The sequence below is a fragment of the Apus apus genome, chromosome 20 (assembly GCF_020740795.1).
Source record: "Apus apus isolate bApuApu2 chromosome 20, bApuApu2.pri.cur, whole genome shotgun sequence".
In the NCBI taxonomy this organism is placed as follows: domain Eukaryota; kingdom Metazoa; phylum Chordata; class Aves; order Apodiformes; family Apodidae; genus Apus; species Apus apus.
The window spans coordinates 1,749,212-1,766,711 of NC_067301.1; the positions used below are offsets into that span (position 1 = coordinate 1,749,212).

At 43.2% G+C, this 17,500-nt stretch overlaps 1 protein-coding gene across 1 annotated transcript in view; it reads right to left on the bottom strand.

The window, feature by feature from the left end:
* Positions 1–238: 238 nt before the first annotated feature.
* Positions 239–17,500, bottom strand: part of SKI (SKI proto-oncogene) — a 107,011-nt gene continuing 89,749 nt past the window's right edge. The window contains exons 2-7 of the mRNA XM_051637302.1: positions 13,853–13,978; positions 13,232–13,347; positions 11,333–11,607; positions 10,711–11,012; positions 8,145–8,375; positions 239–5,323 (exon numbers count right to left, since the gene is read on the bottom strand). Coding sequence (XP_051493262.1) covers positions 5,135–5,323; positions 8,145–8,375; positions 10,711–11,012; positions 11,333–11,607; positions 13,232–13,347; positions 13,853–13,978 — 1,239 coding nt within the window. The 3' untranslated portion in view covers positions 239–5,134. The remainder of the gene's footprint in view (positions 5,324–8,144; positions 8,376–10,710; positions 11,013–11,332; positions 11,608–13,231; positions 13,348–13,852; positions 13,979–17,500) is intronic.

The following is a 17,500-nucleotide window of genomic DNA, read 5'->3' on the forward strand; positions in this document are numbered from 1 at the left end:
ATGCACCTTATAACAATGTCCCTCGGAGGGTGGCATGAGCTGTGACTGCTGTTAGCTACCTGTAGCTGTGCAGCCTGAGGGAAGTGGCAGTGCCAGGCAGGTGTGTGGCGGTTCTGTAAGTTCGTGTATTTAACTGGAAAGGAAGAGGCTGAGGTGTCACAGAGGATGGTGCCCCTGCCTGCCCTGTTAGGCCACGGCTGCAAGCACAGAACACTCAAAACGTACTAGAGCTGTGTGGTTTTTTCTGGACAAACAATTTTATTTTAGGTAATGCGTCTATACACTGTACATTCAGTCACTGTGGTATATAAGCATAGCTATTTTCATACATAATCTCATAAAGTCCTTTATTTTACAATATTATCTGCTTCAAGGGGGAAGGGATGTGGAAAAGGGGGTGGAAAAGGACTATCAAGGTACACAGCGAAATAGATAAATATGCCAAGCTTTTTTCTTATTTTTTTTTAAATCAGGCATTTATAAACAAGAAAGCATACATTACTTACATAAAAATAGTTCTAGAATAGTAGAGTAAGTCATAATATTGTCATTAGCAGCAGCATAGGAGAGACCAGGATAACAAAAATGTGCTGAAATGCTATTGGCTATTATAAATGTAAAGATTTGTTTTTCTTCAATTGAAAAAATGTCATTTCTGTGAGTTCTTTTGATTTAAAAAACAAAAACAAAACCCAACCAACAAAAAAACCTTCTCTCTAAAACACATGGACTGATGAGAGGGCAGAATGGGAAGAAAATCAACCTTTTGGTAATAAAATATTTTACAGTGAAAATAAGGACAAATAAAATGCATATGATGAAGAGGTTAACCCACATGGAAAACTTGCAAAAAGATTTTGTTTTGTTTTTTTTCCTAACAGACAGCAAAGGTTCTTCTTAGTTAAAAACACAACTCATAAAACAAGACAACTACCAGGTAAGAAAGAGTTTTGAAAAAGTAAACACCATATACACTTATAATACAACAGTGTAAAATGAAAAAAAGTATTTACAGGTTGAATTTACTTTTAACTTTTTTTTTTTTTTTTACATTGGCTATTTCTGTTTGAAAAGCAGAATATTATGTATACTAGTTAGCTGCTCCATAGATATGAATGTTATTGCTGTTGGTTTTTTTCCCTTCGTTAAGTCTTCTTTCAGTAATAGAAAAAATGAGTAATTAAACTGAATATACAAGTAATATATTTTTAAGTACAGGGAGAGTCAACAGCCTGTATGAAACACCTCTTCTCCCTTTGAACTTCTCCAAGGAAACTAAAGAGCAGATGAAATGGGAAGATGCGACTGTACAATTCCTGCACTCCCAGGCTGGAGTGCTCATGGAATGCAGCAGGGACTCAACAAGAAGTCAAAACAAATGCAATTCCATCTGAACAGGCTGACAATTGTTTTACCAAGTGTTGCAGACACAGAAATTACACACAGAACTCCCTCACCTCAAGCACCTTCACTAGAGAGACTTTTTTCTCTGAAGATTGCCACTGTTTTGACAGTCCTTTCCCAGAATTAGTGTCTCTGTGGCCGTCTTCTGACAATTGTACAATAAATTACATGCACAGGAATTCTGAATTAGAAAAAAAAAATTGTATCTTCTGCAGAAATAATTAAGACTTTGTTGTTAAAATGTATTTAGGAAAGATAAAAGTATTTAAGATGCACTCCTATCCTGTAAACCTCTCTAGTTGATTAACTGCTGGTGTAGAACATTTGTTCTCAGTCTTCTTACAATTCATTTAATATGAATTATTTAAAACCATAATTTATTGAAATATTTTTGCCAGGATGTTTTCACTCCCAAGGATCAAATACCATTGAGTCTTAAACATTTCAAGGTCATGGATCTTGCACTGCTCTTGATAAAATGACCAGCTGCAGGGCCAGTCACAGCTTCATCTGGGAGACTCTGTCCCTGCAGCTCCTGTCCCTTTGCGTGAGAAGCCCAGGTGATGCTGCTTGTTTGACACGACCATAGAGTCATAGAGTGGTGCAGGTTGGAAGGGACCTTAGAGATCATCAGGTTCCAACCTCCCTGCTGTAAGCAGGGACACCTCCCACTACACCAGGCTGCATAAAATGCATAAAGCCCCATCCAACCTGCTTTTGATTACTTACTGGGGTTTTTTTGTGTGTGGTTTTTTTTTTACCTTTGAAGAAAAAAATGCAGGTTTCAATAATTCTGGAGGATAAAAGCATCACATGGCCAGAAGAAACTGCCCAGAGAGTCCGTCCACTTCCCTGGATGCACAAGGAAGAGAAACTGTCTGATGCTGCAGGTGAGTGGGGCACTTTTCCTGTGAAAATCCAGAGCTGGACACTGCCAGTTTTTGTTGAGTCTTAAGGGGAGAGACACAATCCAAGATCAGAGGGAAAAACCCAACTTAAAAAAAACAAAACACTTTAAAAAGTAAGGCTTCAAAGAAGCTGCCCATGGGGTGGGAACACATTTGTTCTATGTGTAATTTCTCACAGGAGACTAGAAATGCACAATGATCAACTAAAGCTAAAATAATTTCGTTTCCCTTGAAGAAATAAGTGAATAATACAGATCTGGAAATCATAAGGCTGAGAACATTTTTATGCATACTGCGTAACAAAATAAACCCTTTACATAAGACAGTAATAATGCCCATTAATGAATATACGTATGGCAGAGATTTTAATTCCATGCATATGATTTAATAATCGCAGAGAAAAAAAACAAACATACAGAGAAGCAAAAAAACAAAACCACATTTAAAAAAAAAAACAAAACAACAAAAAAACCTGCTTAAGCATAATCAAAATTCCTTTTGCATTGCACTTTAGAGGAGGAGATCTGCACCTAGACTCAGTCTCCAGCATCCCAAACTCACAGGGCAAACCCCTGTGCAAACGGACAGGTTCATGTGATTTACTTGGTAGAACTGCTTCTTGCTCCCAACAGTTTTACATTGTCCCAGGAATTCTACTCCTTTCATATTTCTTCTTTTTTTTTTTTGTACCTAAAACATATATATGAACTTCTTTGTTAATGCTCACAGTTATTATAATGGTTATTATAATGGTTTCAAGCAAACAGCTCTTGTTTAAAAAAAAAAAAAAAGAAATCTCTACTGTACTGTAAGTCAATATACTGTGATTTTAGGATTGGAAGCCGCTTTCTGTCTACTGGGAAGTGATTTTTCAGGTTACATAGTTTGCATGAATGTCCAAAAGCAAACAAAGGTTACTGGAAATATGGTTCTTTGTTGAGAATAACTTCTATGTATGATGATGCAGGGGGGTTTCTTTTTTAATTTTTTTTTTTTCTTTTTCTTCTTTAAGGTAACAATGTGTCAGCATTGGATATACAAGCTGCTGAGAAGAAAAATGAGCTGGAAGGCACATCTGCAGCCCCAGGTCAAATTTTCACTTCATGCTGATAAGCTTGAGTGTGTCAGAGGTGAGTGTTTATGGGTGAAAATGACTCTTCTCTTGTTCAGTAAAGCACCAACTGTATTTTTTAAGCACTTCCTGAGCGCCTCTGCTGCTTCCCAGCTCCAGACAGACACACAGCCAGGCAAAACAGGTCTGAAACTCACAGGTTTGGTGAATTCATATTTGGTAGCACCCTGTAACTGCTGAATCCTCCTTTGCATAAATGTAAATGATGATGCAAGGTGTCACGTGGTGGGAAATTGAGTCTGCGACTTTCACATCTGTTAGGGAGGGTGGAACCTAGAATGCTCAACTTGTAAACTTAGAAACATGGAACAAAATGCAGAGTGAGGTTCTGACAAAGTGCAGGTTTTAAAAAAAACAAAAATCAACACCAACACCAGCAACAAGACAGTGAGGGCAGGCTGCAGTTCTGCTGCCTTCTTATTCCGGGGCTGTGGCTTGGATCCCAACATTAATTTCTTTTTTTTTTTTTTTTTTCTAAACAAAAAAGAGTTTCTTTTTAAAAAAAAGATGTAGGCTTATTCACAGCAGCAAGAATGTATTTCATTTCTGTAGTATTTGATGATGTGAAGTTGCACTCTCCTTGGGCACAGAAATCCTGACAGTTCAAAATAAAAGCAGGTAAATACTGAATTTATGGTAAGATGGTGCAATGAAGACGAGTCTTCCAGGAAACTGAAAGATGAAGTAAAGATTTCAGAATGACTTCAAAAGGCAAATGTCTTCTGCTTTGTTTCTCAACCAACTGAACAGATCATCCATTTCCTTCCTTTATTTCCTTCTTTTTCTAAATCTGAAGTGCTCTTAGATGAAGTGAGTCTTTTGAACACATCAATTAATGAAGATGTCCTTAGAAAAATTTTTGATGGCATGATTTGCAGACACTGGAGGCTGTAAGGCTGGTTTCTCATTCTAAAGCATCCACCTTCTCCTCCCACCCCCTCAATCCCTTGTCCATCCTGCATCTTCCTTTCTTCTTGTGTTCAGGATAGGAAATGAAGATAATTCTAAGGAAAAATCAACTTGGAAAAGCACTCTGAAATTCTCTTACACCCACGTGACGGGATTAGAACTGTGATGGCTTCTTGGATGGCTGGAAAACTGCTAATGAAATGGCATCATCACCAGAGGGCTTCCACGGTAAGAATCCCAAAGCCTAGAACCAAGTAATTAAAAATTGTGCATCTCAGGTTGTTTTTTTTTGTCTTGCTTTTAAAGGTTCATTATAAAAATCTTGTTAATTTTTTAATACCAAGTCTGTGTCATGAATTATTTTAAATAGCTTATAAGAAAAGTTTGTTTTTAAATCCCAAAATGTTCCAACAGGCAGGAGGGCAACATACAAACACGGCCATGCTTGCCTTTCACTCTGATTTAGTTGGACGATGCTGCTTGCTTGGAGTTTGCCAGTAGAAAATTTGCTGTGGACTTAAAAGTATTTTGTTTATAAACACTTTGTGTTTTAGAGGCACAGTAAGATGTTGTGCTATATGGATTGGAGAAAAAAAAAAAAAAGAGGCGTAATTCAGTGCTTCTGTTATAAAGAGTAACATTTGCCTTCCCCCTAGTAAGAATCCATATGGATAGATCTGTGTGCCAGGACACAACTACTCACACATGCACTTACACACGTCCCCACACTCCTCCCTTACTGTGCACATCTGCCCTTGGGGTGTCAGCTGAGGGGGCTGGGTCAGTTCTCCATGGGGCTTGTTGTGGTGTCGCTGCTGGGCTGACTGCTGGATTTAGGCCACAGCTGTTCCTGAAGTTCCTTGACTACTTTTTCCAAGTGTTCTCGAGCCTCCCTTTCATGCATCAGGTCAGCTCGGAGCTGCTCCCTGTCAGCTTCTGCGTGCTGAAGCTTAACCTGTAGGTCCTCAATCTAGAGAAAAGCAAATTAAGGAACAGTATTTTAGAATTTCAGTTCTCTTGTGACTTCATTGCCTTTAACACAGACCAGCACCTTAGCACAAAGAAGAGTAATAAAATATTGTACTTCCAGTCCTAGGATGACCAGAGGTGAAGAAGGAATTACATTTTCTTTTTTCTTCCTTCACACTGCTGTACAGTTATGCAAGTGCATTGCACAAACTAATTAGCTTTGAAATCCTTAAATACTTCTGGTAGCTTAAGTCCCAGAAAGGAGGGCAAAAACCAGAAGGGTTAAGCATGCCTTGGTGTGACAGAGCGCTGGTGCCTGGCTCCTCACACCAATACTAGTTCCTTACGCAGGCACCCATTCAGCAAAGTAACCTACAAGCTCAGTTTGCACAGGCTGGAGTAATTTAAGCAATAGAAAAACTACACCAGTTTGAAATATGCAATTTAAGCCACAAACAGGTAAGGTTAGCAGTTACCAAGGGTTGCTGTTTAACAAAAGAAAAGGATGTTTTGGGCTAAAATGAAGGCAACCCCCACAGCCCATCTGTATTTGCATCCCATATCAAGGTAAGAAAAAAAGGCATAAACCACATTGCTATTCAAGAGGTCTTAAGACTCTAAGACTTTAAGCTTACACAAAGACATTTATACGCCTGAATTTGTTCTTTCACTTTCTCCCTGGTTTGCCTGGTGCTATTTCTCTCAGACTAGGCCTGTCTAGAGAATTGTGGTTTCCTCAAAAATAATAAGAGGTGACAAACACAACAGAAGTGACAAACTTCCTGTGAGCACTCCAAATTAAAGATAAAAGGTTGTATAAAAGCTTTAAGGTTTCTAACATGACTTAAATCATACTGATGTCTTGTAAAAATTCAGACTTTGAAGTTATAGAAGGTATTCTTCCATTGAGTGCCATGCAGGAATCTTGGAGGTGGCAGCTGCTAAATCAGCTATTCCAGACCCTGAAACATTCATGGCCTGTGGTATTTTGCCCAGCACTAAATACTGTAGATGTGCTGTTAGTGTCCTTAGGAGGTACAAACCTGCAGAATATTCAGCTATTTGAATACTTTTTGAGGTGATTTTTTTAGCCTTTTGTATTAGGAAACCTCAGTTACTTTTAGCTGCACTTGCTCTTCTGCTGTTTCCCCCTCAAGTGAAGTCAAGGGCTGGTGCCGCCCAGCAGCTCCCAGTCTGGTTATGTTTAGTCTGGACACCTCTTATCAGTGAGACATCCTGTGATGATAGAGAGGAAGCCCACATCATTTCCTGCTTCTGGTCTCCTGGTTAGACATGTCTCATGGTGGCACAAGTGGACCACTCCCCTTCCCGTTATTGAGAGCCTGGGGTTAGAAGGATCTCTGCTCCTTCTCCTTCTTTTCCTTCCCCCCCCTTTAAAGTCACCACACCCAGGACCTGCAGCTCCTGCTTTAGGGCTAACAAGGCACTCATGCAGCATGTGTGTGGTTAGCAACACGTGTGCTGGCAGCACAGTTGATGTGGTCTAGAGGAGCTCCCTGTCACATTAATTCAGGCATGTTACAACATACAAGTTAATCCTACAACCATGTGACACTGACGTGGCATTTGCAAGTAAGTGATGGTATCTCTGCTGTAGGAGTTTAGATGTAGGCAAGTGTGCCTCATTTTCAAAGACCTCCTCTCTCTAATGCTTGCTGACCCTTGCCAGGCTTTCAGCTTGGGAACAAGGGATGGGGACAGTTGGTTTGGCAGAGGAATGTTTAGGTGGGAGTAGGTTGGAGCAAAACTACAGGGGCAGCAGCTACAGCAGGGAGAGGAGTTAAGGAAAGGGGCAGTTTTGGAGCCCCTCGCTATAAAGAGAGGGTTAATGATGGGTGTGGGACTGTGCCCTTTTATAGGAAAGGCATTACTGGGCAACTGGGATTGTTTTATTGGAGGAGGGGGGAGGCAGGGCATGCAATGGCTGCCTCTTCAGGGCTGTTTCTCACAGAACTCCAGGAGGCTGTGATGCTGCCCTCAGCTCAGCCTGCTATCCTGGGCCATGGCTGGGGCCTGAAAAGTGGATGGCCTTGCATTCCACATACCCTGCAACACCAAGACACAACAAGGGGACTTCAGGATCTGCAGCCCGAGCTCTTGGTTCACTTGGCTCTGGGTGGTTTAAATAAACTTCAAAATCTTCTGTTACAAGAGAATCTGGAGAGGGCGGGGAGGGAGTTTTAGGTCAAAAGCTTAAAGCATTCATGTTGCTTGTAACAACATGTTCCTGCATTCCTAGAACTTCCACTGAGATCAAACTGGGAGGCTTTTCTTAGACCTGACAGTTTGCTCTTCTTGTGCTTTCTAGCTGTAAACATCACTCCTTCCCAGCACTGCAGTTTGCTTGTTGATGGGCCTTGGTTTCCTCCCTTGTTTTAAATAGTTCCTGTAGGTCTAGGCTGATCTTCAAGGGAAAATACTATCAGAGAAAGTAGCTCTGCCAACTATCTACAGCACTGAAATGGACCTCTGTGCCCTGGCTGTGCCAACAGACTATTGGTGGAACTGAAATTACGTATTATTTTAGTTCTCTGTAATGGTGAGTTTCAACTGACAAATGTGCCAAGTCCTAGGCAGAACTGAGGGGCTGCCCCTGGGCTGGCTGGTTACACCTTGTATGACGACTGGGCTGTCACGGGACACAATGAGGGCACAGACACTATCCAGATGGGAGCTGCACTTGTACCCGATTACACTGATCAAGGCCCCTGGCATTAGAGGACAGACACACTTGAACCAACTCTAAAATGTGCCAGATCACCAGCTGAGCTGCTGTTACAGCTTTAGTGTTCAGGTCCTACCTGTGCTGAGTACTTGGCGCGGAGCCGCCCGGCTTCACAGCCCTTGTCACACACCCGGACCTGCCTGGCCTGCTCCAGCTCCCGCTTCAGCCGCACCCGGGACTCGTTGGCTTCCTTCATCTTCTTCTCGTTCTCAGCTCTCAGACGTTCAATCTCTTTCCTCAAGTTGCGCTTGGCCTCTGTTGCTTCTCTCAGCTTCTCTTTCTTAGCCACTCTTAGGAACTCCAGCTCCTGGAATACAAAAGCAGTTAAACCTGTGAGGACTGAGGGGCAGAGACTAAATTAGTGCCAGGAAACAGAGCTGTAAAGGAAGCAATCCAGAATGAATTCCCACCTTCTGCTGCTTATGACTGAGAAGACTCCTGTTTGAACCTCATTCTGAACTTTGTACAAGCTTTTCCCCCTTAAATCTACAGGAGATGTCACTCTCAAGATACCCTCAGTTCTTGGATAATTAAAAGCTATATGCTAGAGCCACATTTTGCTTTGTCAAGCAAAATAGCTGTGACCATCTGTGACTGAATAAAGATGAACTGCAGTTGGAGAGAGCTACGAGCAATGTGCTCCACACTAGCTGGAAGTTTCAAACAACCCAATGCCTGGGCTTTAGCTGCAGACACTGAAGACACACGGGGTTATGATCGATGCATTTGTGAATACCCTTTGTGCAGAGCAGAGCTCAGCAAGACACTTCCTGCTGAAGGCATCAGAAAGCAGTTCCATTTTAGCAAGTCGCCCAAAAATCCACCTACAGCAAGTATGAGAAAAAACAAATTGTGCATCTTCTTTCTACCTCTAGGCAGTTTTGTTTTGCTATAGGTAATTGATGTGTAGCCCCAGGTCTCATAGCAACCAGCCAACGGACTGCTCTGTCACAACATCTGGAAAACTCCAGGCTAAAATCTTAAGCTAAATTGGAACCATGCTCTGCTCTGGGAACAGCCCCTCCCACTCTCCAGGTTCTTAAGAGGACCCTGAAATCTCAAATCAAGAGAGAGCCATTAATTTAAGTGATAATGATAAGAAACCTCAAGGTACAACAGAAGAAACCCCTCTGTTTTTAAAAAGCTGTTGTTAGAAAGAAACGTTCATCATAAGCTCAAAAATGTGGCTCACTACAGGTCTGTCTCCTAAATGGTTAAATTGGAAACTACAGGTCTATTTTTATTTTTTTTTCCCCCAGAAGCAGCATTTCCTCTGTCAAGAGTCAAACCCTCACAGCAATGTGTTTCTGTTAAGTAATACTGCAGTCGGGTCATGGGAAATTCACTCTTTTGACAATCTCACTTCCCAGCCAGGCCATTGTTAGCCCAGCCCTGCTCAGTCTGTCTGGCGCTGGAGCCCCATGGACAGCCACGAGCAGAGACTATTCCCTCTCCCTCTGAGATGTTGCTGGATTTAATGCCCCAACACTCAAGGCTCTTTCATCAGCTTTCTCATGTAATTCCCTCTTTAAATACACATTGTGTATTTAGCTTAGATGTTTCAAAATTTACTTTAAATGTATGTTACTTATAAATATTTACTTCCAAATACATGAAATAAAACATCGATTTACTGAAACACAAGGCAATGAAGTGACTGGCTCAAGGTGGCAACGAACAAGCAGTTCAGATGAGCAGCCAGCTCTCAGCCTCCCTACTTGTGATCACATCTACACACTTGATACCATCTCTCTCTCACCTCCTCCTGCCTGCTCATCGAACACTTGAATCTGCTAATGGGCTTTTGGGCATTTGGGTTTTTTCTAGATGGAACAAACTAGAAATTTCCCAGCTGTGACCCCAGCTGCACCTAATGGATGACATTTCCAGTTTGGTTACAGCTCCACACACAATATTCAGAGGACACACAAACCTCTACATTGCCTCTGTTTTCCACTTCTGTGTAGCACTTTTGCCCCAGCTCAAATAAAAAAGTCCCCCCCTTCCCGTTCTGCTTATTCTGCTCAGCCACTGAGATTGGCCACGGGCCAGTACCTCTCTGCAGCTCTTTTTGTCTGACCACCCTTCCTTTGACATGACCCAAGCATCAAGGATTTCCAGAAATAAGGTGTTTCTTCACTGAATAAAGCAAGAAAGGTTGAGTGAAGGTGGCTACTGGGAAGTTTAACAAAGATCTGTGGTTCATCTCTTCACCAGAGCTCCAGTCCGTGTCTCTGTATCCCAGGAATACCCTCCCCTCAGCTGGGCAACAGCAGGATTTTTATAAATCTTTTAAAAATACAAATAAAGGCTCCATAAGGACAGAAATTATTCTAGTTCAGTGAAATGAAAACAAAATAAACTATGCTGGACCAGAAGATTTTTTTCAGTAATAAAAAGATGTTGATTTTGGTAACCATGGATTTACACCCCAAGGCAAAAACAGGTGGCAAGCTTAAAAATGTAGGAATGGTTCCTGTAAGCTTTGGTTTCACAGCTGAATTTACAAAGAGCACCCCAGGAAAGGCTGTTGCTATTTGGGAAAAATGAGGCAATTCTTTTTCACATGAGACAACCAAATGGTTTCTACCTGGAAGAGAATTAGCAGGCAGTGTCAAGGAAAAGCTGGTGTTCACCATTACCTGATGCAGACTGCGTTTGGCTTGCAAGGCAGCATTGAGCTTCTCTTCCTGCTTCACTCTCATTTTAACAACTTCATGGAGGAATTTTTCTTTGGCTTCTTTTGTATCCAGGCCACTGTCCAGGGCCTGCCTTAGGTGCTCCAGCTCAGCTTCCAACCCACTGCTGTGAGAGTCAGAGTGTGTTGCAACCTCATATGAACTGCTGACGGGGGCTGGGGCCTGCATCCCGGGAGAGCTCATGTCCTTTGCAGAGCTGGATGAAGTAAAGGATGGGGAGGAGAGCGAGGACAAGGAGGAGGTGACTGAAAAACAGAAACATTGAAAACTAATTAAAAAATGTCTAAAGCAAATGTAACTCGAAATATGCTGAGGCTCTTTTGTACAGGGGAGATAATACTCAATGGCAAAAATGGAAGAAAGAAAAGACTTGGTTTATACATTGATGCCTGAGATGTGCTGCAAACCTGACTGACTGGAGGGACCAACCTACCATTTGTCTGAATTGTGACTCTGGGATTCATGTCACACAGTGTTTGTCCATGGGTGTGAGGGCAGCTGTGGAAAACTGAGGAAAATCCAGTACAAATAAAAGAAAAGAAAGGCAGATATAACTGTCACTTACATTCTTCCCTGGTTTCTACTTCAATTTCAGCTTCTGATTCCTTATCCTCTTCAGTGGCAGTAACTGTGGCTGCAACAGTGGCTGCTGCTTCTGGGACAGCTGTGTTCTCTGCAGCAGTTTTCCTTTTCCGTGGCTGGGCAGTGCTGCTGAGGGGCTCACTGCTCCGGGACACTACGGTGGCACAGGGGGGGTTGCTGACAATTTTCTGTTGGGCTGGAGGTGCAAGTGCCACATTGGGGGCCACAGCATTCTCAAAGCTTTTGTAGGAGTAAAAACTGTAGAGGGGGAGGCAAAAGGAAGGAGAAAACAGTCACATTCTTGGCTTTAAAATGCTTTCCAATCCATGTGTTACACTGAAACTGCAAGACACTGAAGTGACAGTGAATTTCCACTGATTGACACCAGCTCAGAATCTGCCTATTTATTTGCTTAGTGTTTTGCACTTGTTTGAACATGGAAACTTATACATCCCAGTTCAGAAGGGATCCTATTCCAAGTGCCACATATCCTAGGAGCACCAGAGAGATGAGATCTCCCCAAGTCTAAACATTAATGATGTTGCCTCATTGTTTTACCTACCTGCACAGTTTTACTTCTGTCTATTCACAAATGTCCTGTGAACTTGGAAATGGCACCTCCTTAGGAAAGGCTACAGGAATGCAAAAAGCCTATTTTTGTGTATCTTAATTTTTTGACACAGCAAACACCTGAGTGCATGCAGGTAAAAACCACAGTTACAAAACCTAACAAACCTTTGTTGAAGGACAAAATAGTGTAATGTCAAATATGCAGATTTTTGCAGAAAAGCACAGCAAAGACAGTCTGGGCAATTTCAATTCAGCATCTATGAGATGACGCATCTTCACTCCTGTATTACAATTTTTCCTCAACCTGTTGAAGAGTGTTTTCCAATACTTAATTTGGTCAAATTTCTCACATGGATACTAAGGACATATTCTGACATCAGTTTAGCCCTTCTCTCCCTACCAAGCTGAAAGATCTGTTTGAAAGGAAGGATATGCTGGTTGAAAAATGTCCTCCCAGGTTCTAAGAAACTTGTTCATAAGGGCAGCAAAATGTCTTCTCCACACTGCTCCCTAAAAACACCTGGCCACTTTTGTCAAGCTTTCCACAAAACTGTTGCACTTAGGCAGAAATCTGGCACAAAGACTTTTCAAACAGAACAGTTCAAATCTGGTAAAGGAATGTGTAATTTCCCTGACACTTTCTAACTGTCACACCAGTATTCTCACCTCTTAGAGGTGGCGACTCATTCTTGTACCAGTTTAATTACGTTCTTCTCCAAGAGCAGAATCTGGCCTGTAACATCAGCTTTCTGGTGGGTTCTACGCACTGAGGAGCTTCCACAGGCTCTGTGTGCTCTGCCGTGACTCCCAGGACCACTGAGAGGGAACAGGGGGGCTGTGCTGTCCCTCCAGCCCCTCTTCCCAGGGAGCTGTGGAAGCAGGGGGCAGGGTGCAGCTGTGCTGGCGACAGGCTGACAGCCCCTGCTGCAGAGCTGCAGTCACCAAGTGGCAGTTGCCTGGAAATAGCTGGTCCCTGACCACCTGCCCACAGACAGTAACTCAATCTTCCTTTACACAGGGAAGGCTGAGAACTTCTGATGACTGTACCCAAAATGATCCTACATTCACAGGAGCAGTCTTTATTTCAGACTTTTTATGGCATGTTTCACATAAGAAACTACAGCAGTACTTTTTGTGTTTCTGCAAAAAAACACTGTGGCTGCAAATGGGTTTCAATCTGATACCAGGGGACTGCATGACTGAATTACAAAGCCACCAGTTACCAGTGTGAGGGCAGCCAGAAAGCCACCTGCTGCCAAAGAGACCCCCAGGGCTGCTGCCCCCACTGTCCCCTGAGGTGGTGCCTCCTCACCTGTCCCGGATCAGGGCGGGAAGGTGGCTGGAGAGCTCCTTCTCATTGGCCGACACCGCGGGAGACCAGGGCCGGAAGGCGGAGAGACGCTGGCGGGGGTGGACACAGCCAATGCTCTGGGAAGGAGGGGAAAGAAACATCAGTAAGCACCATCTTTTAGGCTGCAAATCACAATGGAGTACTAGGGATGCTTTTCAGTACATATTCTGTTATCTCCAACTATTCCCCCACTGGCTAGGACCTGCTTACTTTCTAGATACCCCCCACCAGAGAAGAGGTGACCTGTAATAATGGAAAAGCTCACAGGTTTTTTCTTTGCCAATAAGTTACATGTGGTTTGCAGAGACTACAAAGGCTCCTGAGTCTTTCAGGTGTCCTGTACCTCAAAGGCATGAAGGAATTGTTTATTTCATTGTCATCATCAAGGTCAGTGAACACCAGGAGATGGCACGGAAACTGGGAGGACTGATTAGCTCAGTGTTTACTAGGGGAAGGTTAGAAATATTACTAAGTCAGAAAGCCTGGGCAAGTTCTTTCTCTCATTGTCTCTTCTGGTTTCAGTAGAGGGATACTACATGCTAATTTGATCTCTCTTTTGATTACACAATATTCAGCAATCACCTTATTAGATGAACTGGATAAGGACCGTAACCAACTGGACTGTTTTTCCTTCTCAGTAGAAGCTGGAGATTGGGAAGCAGAGTCATCTATTTTGGGCTTTTTGGAAGCAGGAGGATCTGAAGGGACCTGAAACAAAGACAGGCAGGAAAAATCAAAGACAGAATTACTCATTTTGAAATCGGCTCAGAAACAGGTTATAACGCTAAAGCAACTTTTGTATTTAAAAGAAAGAAACACTGGCATTTTTAAACCTAAGGAAAAACAAAGGAGTGAAAACAAGGGACAGACACATACTATGACATAATGTGGCTTCATTCCTTCATTTAAAACACTTCAATAAAGTGTAGATGGTGCAAGAGTGATACACAGTAATATAAGTGAGACATTGACACCATGTTGCAGAGAACTATCTGCCTTTTATTATTTTTGTATGCAGAAAGGTAAGGTTTAATGTGGTTGCTGAACTGGAAAGATTATTTTAAAGGAGAACAGAACAGACTTTGTTATTCTGTTTGCAGTGGTTGTTATGCCGATGACTTCACTACCCCACAGCTGCAGTGGATTCTGGGGGTGCTGCCAAGAGCTGCTTTGCCTTTTCCACAAGTGGCTCAGCTTGGCCCATAAATCATCCTCAAGCATAAGAAAGCCCTTTGGCAAGCAAACCCCCTTTCCTTCAACGCTGTGAAGGAATAAAATTCCTGTAGTCCCAGCGTGGCTTGCAAAAAAATTGGTAACTACTGGTTTAACTGGTGCAGTGGGGATACCAGCTTGAAGCCTTGCCAGTACAAACACGTCTATCAGCAGGGAGGGAGAAGGTTCTGGACCTAAGGGTGCATCACAACTACAAATAATAAGAGAAACACACCATCTCTGCTTCTAGTCCTTTTCCTTCTCTTTTTGCAATTCCAAACTCTCTACCTTTCCATTTTCCCATCCAGCCTGTTTCTAAGCAAGATGGCAGGACCACGCTGCACTACCCAGCAATGGCTCTTACCTGCATTCATTTTTTCATCCTTACACCTTACTGTGATTTTTGTGGCCAAACAAGTATTTATCCAGGTGTGTCTGTAAAACACAGGCATGGCAACATTTGGAGAGCCTGAAATGGATGAGACTTCATGCAGCCTGGTTTAGTAGGGGGTGTCCCTGCTCATAGCAGGGAGGCTGGAACCTGATCATCTTTGAGGGCCCTTCCAACCTTCACCATTCTCTATGAAATGCTTCAAAACCAGGCCCAGATGCCAGTGAAAGAAAGGATCTTATCAGCCAATGTTTTGTGTTCTGAACATCAGTCCCCTTAGAGGAGTCTTAAATTGGGAACTCAGAGACTGCTTCTCCAAATGATTCTTCACCCCTGAAAACTGTGATCTAAATTACTTTACCTGAAGAGCACACGAGCAACTCAAAGCAGTTCTGTTAAAATTTCCTCCTCCAGACTCCCAACTAACTTCCAGCAAACCCAACAGCTACGGAACAGGAGCAATGTCATCCCTTTTGCTTCATTAGGAGGAAATCATGACCTTGTGCCCACAAGCAGCCCCCTGCTTTGATGGAAGCAGGGCAGCAGTGTGGGACCACAGCTCCAGCCCATGCCTGTCCTGCTCACCCCAGCTCCTTGCAGCTCACCCCACTGACCTGCTCTTGCAGCCCAGGCTGCACAGTCCCATCATCACACCAAGTCTGGAGGTTTTCCTAAAAAGATTCCCTGGCACTCAGGAGTGTGGGGCAGCTTTCCATGTGTAGCAGGTGAAGAAGAATGACATGGGCATGTATATGTGTAACCCCAAGTACAGAATTAGCCCCGGCCAGTGCCAAATGCCAGCTTCAATGAACCTGCAGAGGATTCTTGTGGCACAGCTTCAGGCTTCCCCAGGGCTGACTCTGCACAGTCCCTCCCAGCTAACCCCACTCAGAAAAGGCATTTCTAGCTGCTTTTTGTAGAACAGGCAGGACAATGCATTGGAAAAGATTTGTTTTTGCTTTCAGAGATGCTGCCTGTGCAGAATTAGTGACAGCATTAGAAAGGTATTTGGCAAGTGACTACTGATCCCAACCCTATCCACTGGGGATGGTGAGCTGTGTGGGGAGGGGAACTTGGGGTGGAGGGTGGGGAGGATGGGGGGCTTGGAATGAAAAAGGCAACAGGTGGCAAGACTCAGCATGGAAACCCATTCCTCCCCCCGACCAGCCACTGTCTGCAGAACATTCTGTGCAGGCGGGTGGGGACCCAGCACCCCTCCCCACAGCAGCCCCACGGAGCAGGCTGAAAACAAGCAGCTTGGGGCAAAGCAGAGCAAGCATCAGGTTTTAGAAAGGTTCAAAGGAAGATATGTCAGTAGAAGAAGAAAATGTAAAGAAATGGCTCCAGCTTTCCACACTGTCCCCCTCTCCCCTTTAAATCAAGGCTGACACCACGGATCAGGAGGACTCTTAAGTACAAATCATTTCAGTAGACGTGGGAAATGATGCTTAACCTTTTGCTGCCAGGAGCCAGTATTGATCTGAAAACACGAGATGCAACTGGGAAAAAAAGCAGTAAACAAGGTGTGTGCATGGGGGAAAGTAGGTTTGCCTTCCTCATAAATGGAAACAAGCTGAAAAAAGGGGGGAGAAAAGCAGGCGCTAAATGGGGTGTGTGGTTTTTTTCTAACTTCAAGTCACCTCCCATCACAGGTGCCTTTGGTATTATTCCTAACAAACCAGAGCTGTCTCAAGTGGAAAAGCATTTCAGCTGGACTCCAGACGACTGCTGCCAACAGAATTTCTGACCTGCTGTGATGGCCTCCACCAGTTTTCTTTCCAACCACTATCCCATTTTGATTACCAGATAATCTGCTGGCTGAGGCAGGAATTGCCTCTCACTACATTAAAAAATCCCTGCTGTGTATTTTGGTTCCATTTTAACAATGCAAAAATGTAGTAGGCTCTGGTAGTTTCCCACCTTCTCTATGAAATACTGAGGCACTACATGTTGCTATTAATGAAGAAATGGAGGTTCATCTCTGAAACTCATGAAGCAGAAAGTTTCTGACAACAACCTGTAGTGATTTGGTTATATTTTTGCTCCTGTATCTCTCGATTCGCTTGGACATCCCACTTAAGACACTTTTCACAGAATTGAGGCTGGAAAAGACCTCTGAGATCATCAACTCCAGCCTGCGACCTAACACCACCACATCAGCTAGACCATGGCACAAAGTGCCACATCCAGTCACTTTTGTCCCCCTCTGCAGAAACACTCTGGCTGTGTCATTAACTCATCAAAAATTCCACCTATAAAGACCCAAAGCAGGTCAGTCATGCACTGTGCTGCCCTCCTCTAGTTTTGTGCAGCCTTCTGACACTGCAAGAGGCAGAAGCAAATTTCCTCTCAACTACAGGAAGATACTTTGATGTGGAAGAAGACCAGATACTGGAGACAAAATCCTCTCTTCATATGACTCACCAATTATATCCCACTCTAGGACAGATTCCAGGCAAAAATATACCCCACTCTGACACTTCCAACCCAGCCACAGCAGCCAGCAAACCTTGGTATTGGCTCAAATATGGATGATTCTATTTGCCAAATAATGAAACATAGAAAGTTGCAAAAGAAATGCTGAAAATCTGATGTAACTTTTTTGCCATGTTCATAAATAACTTAAA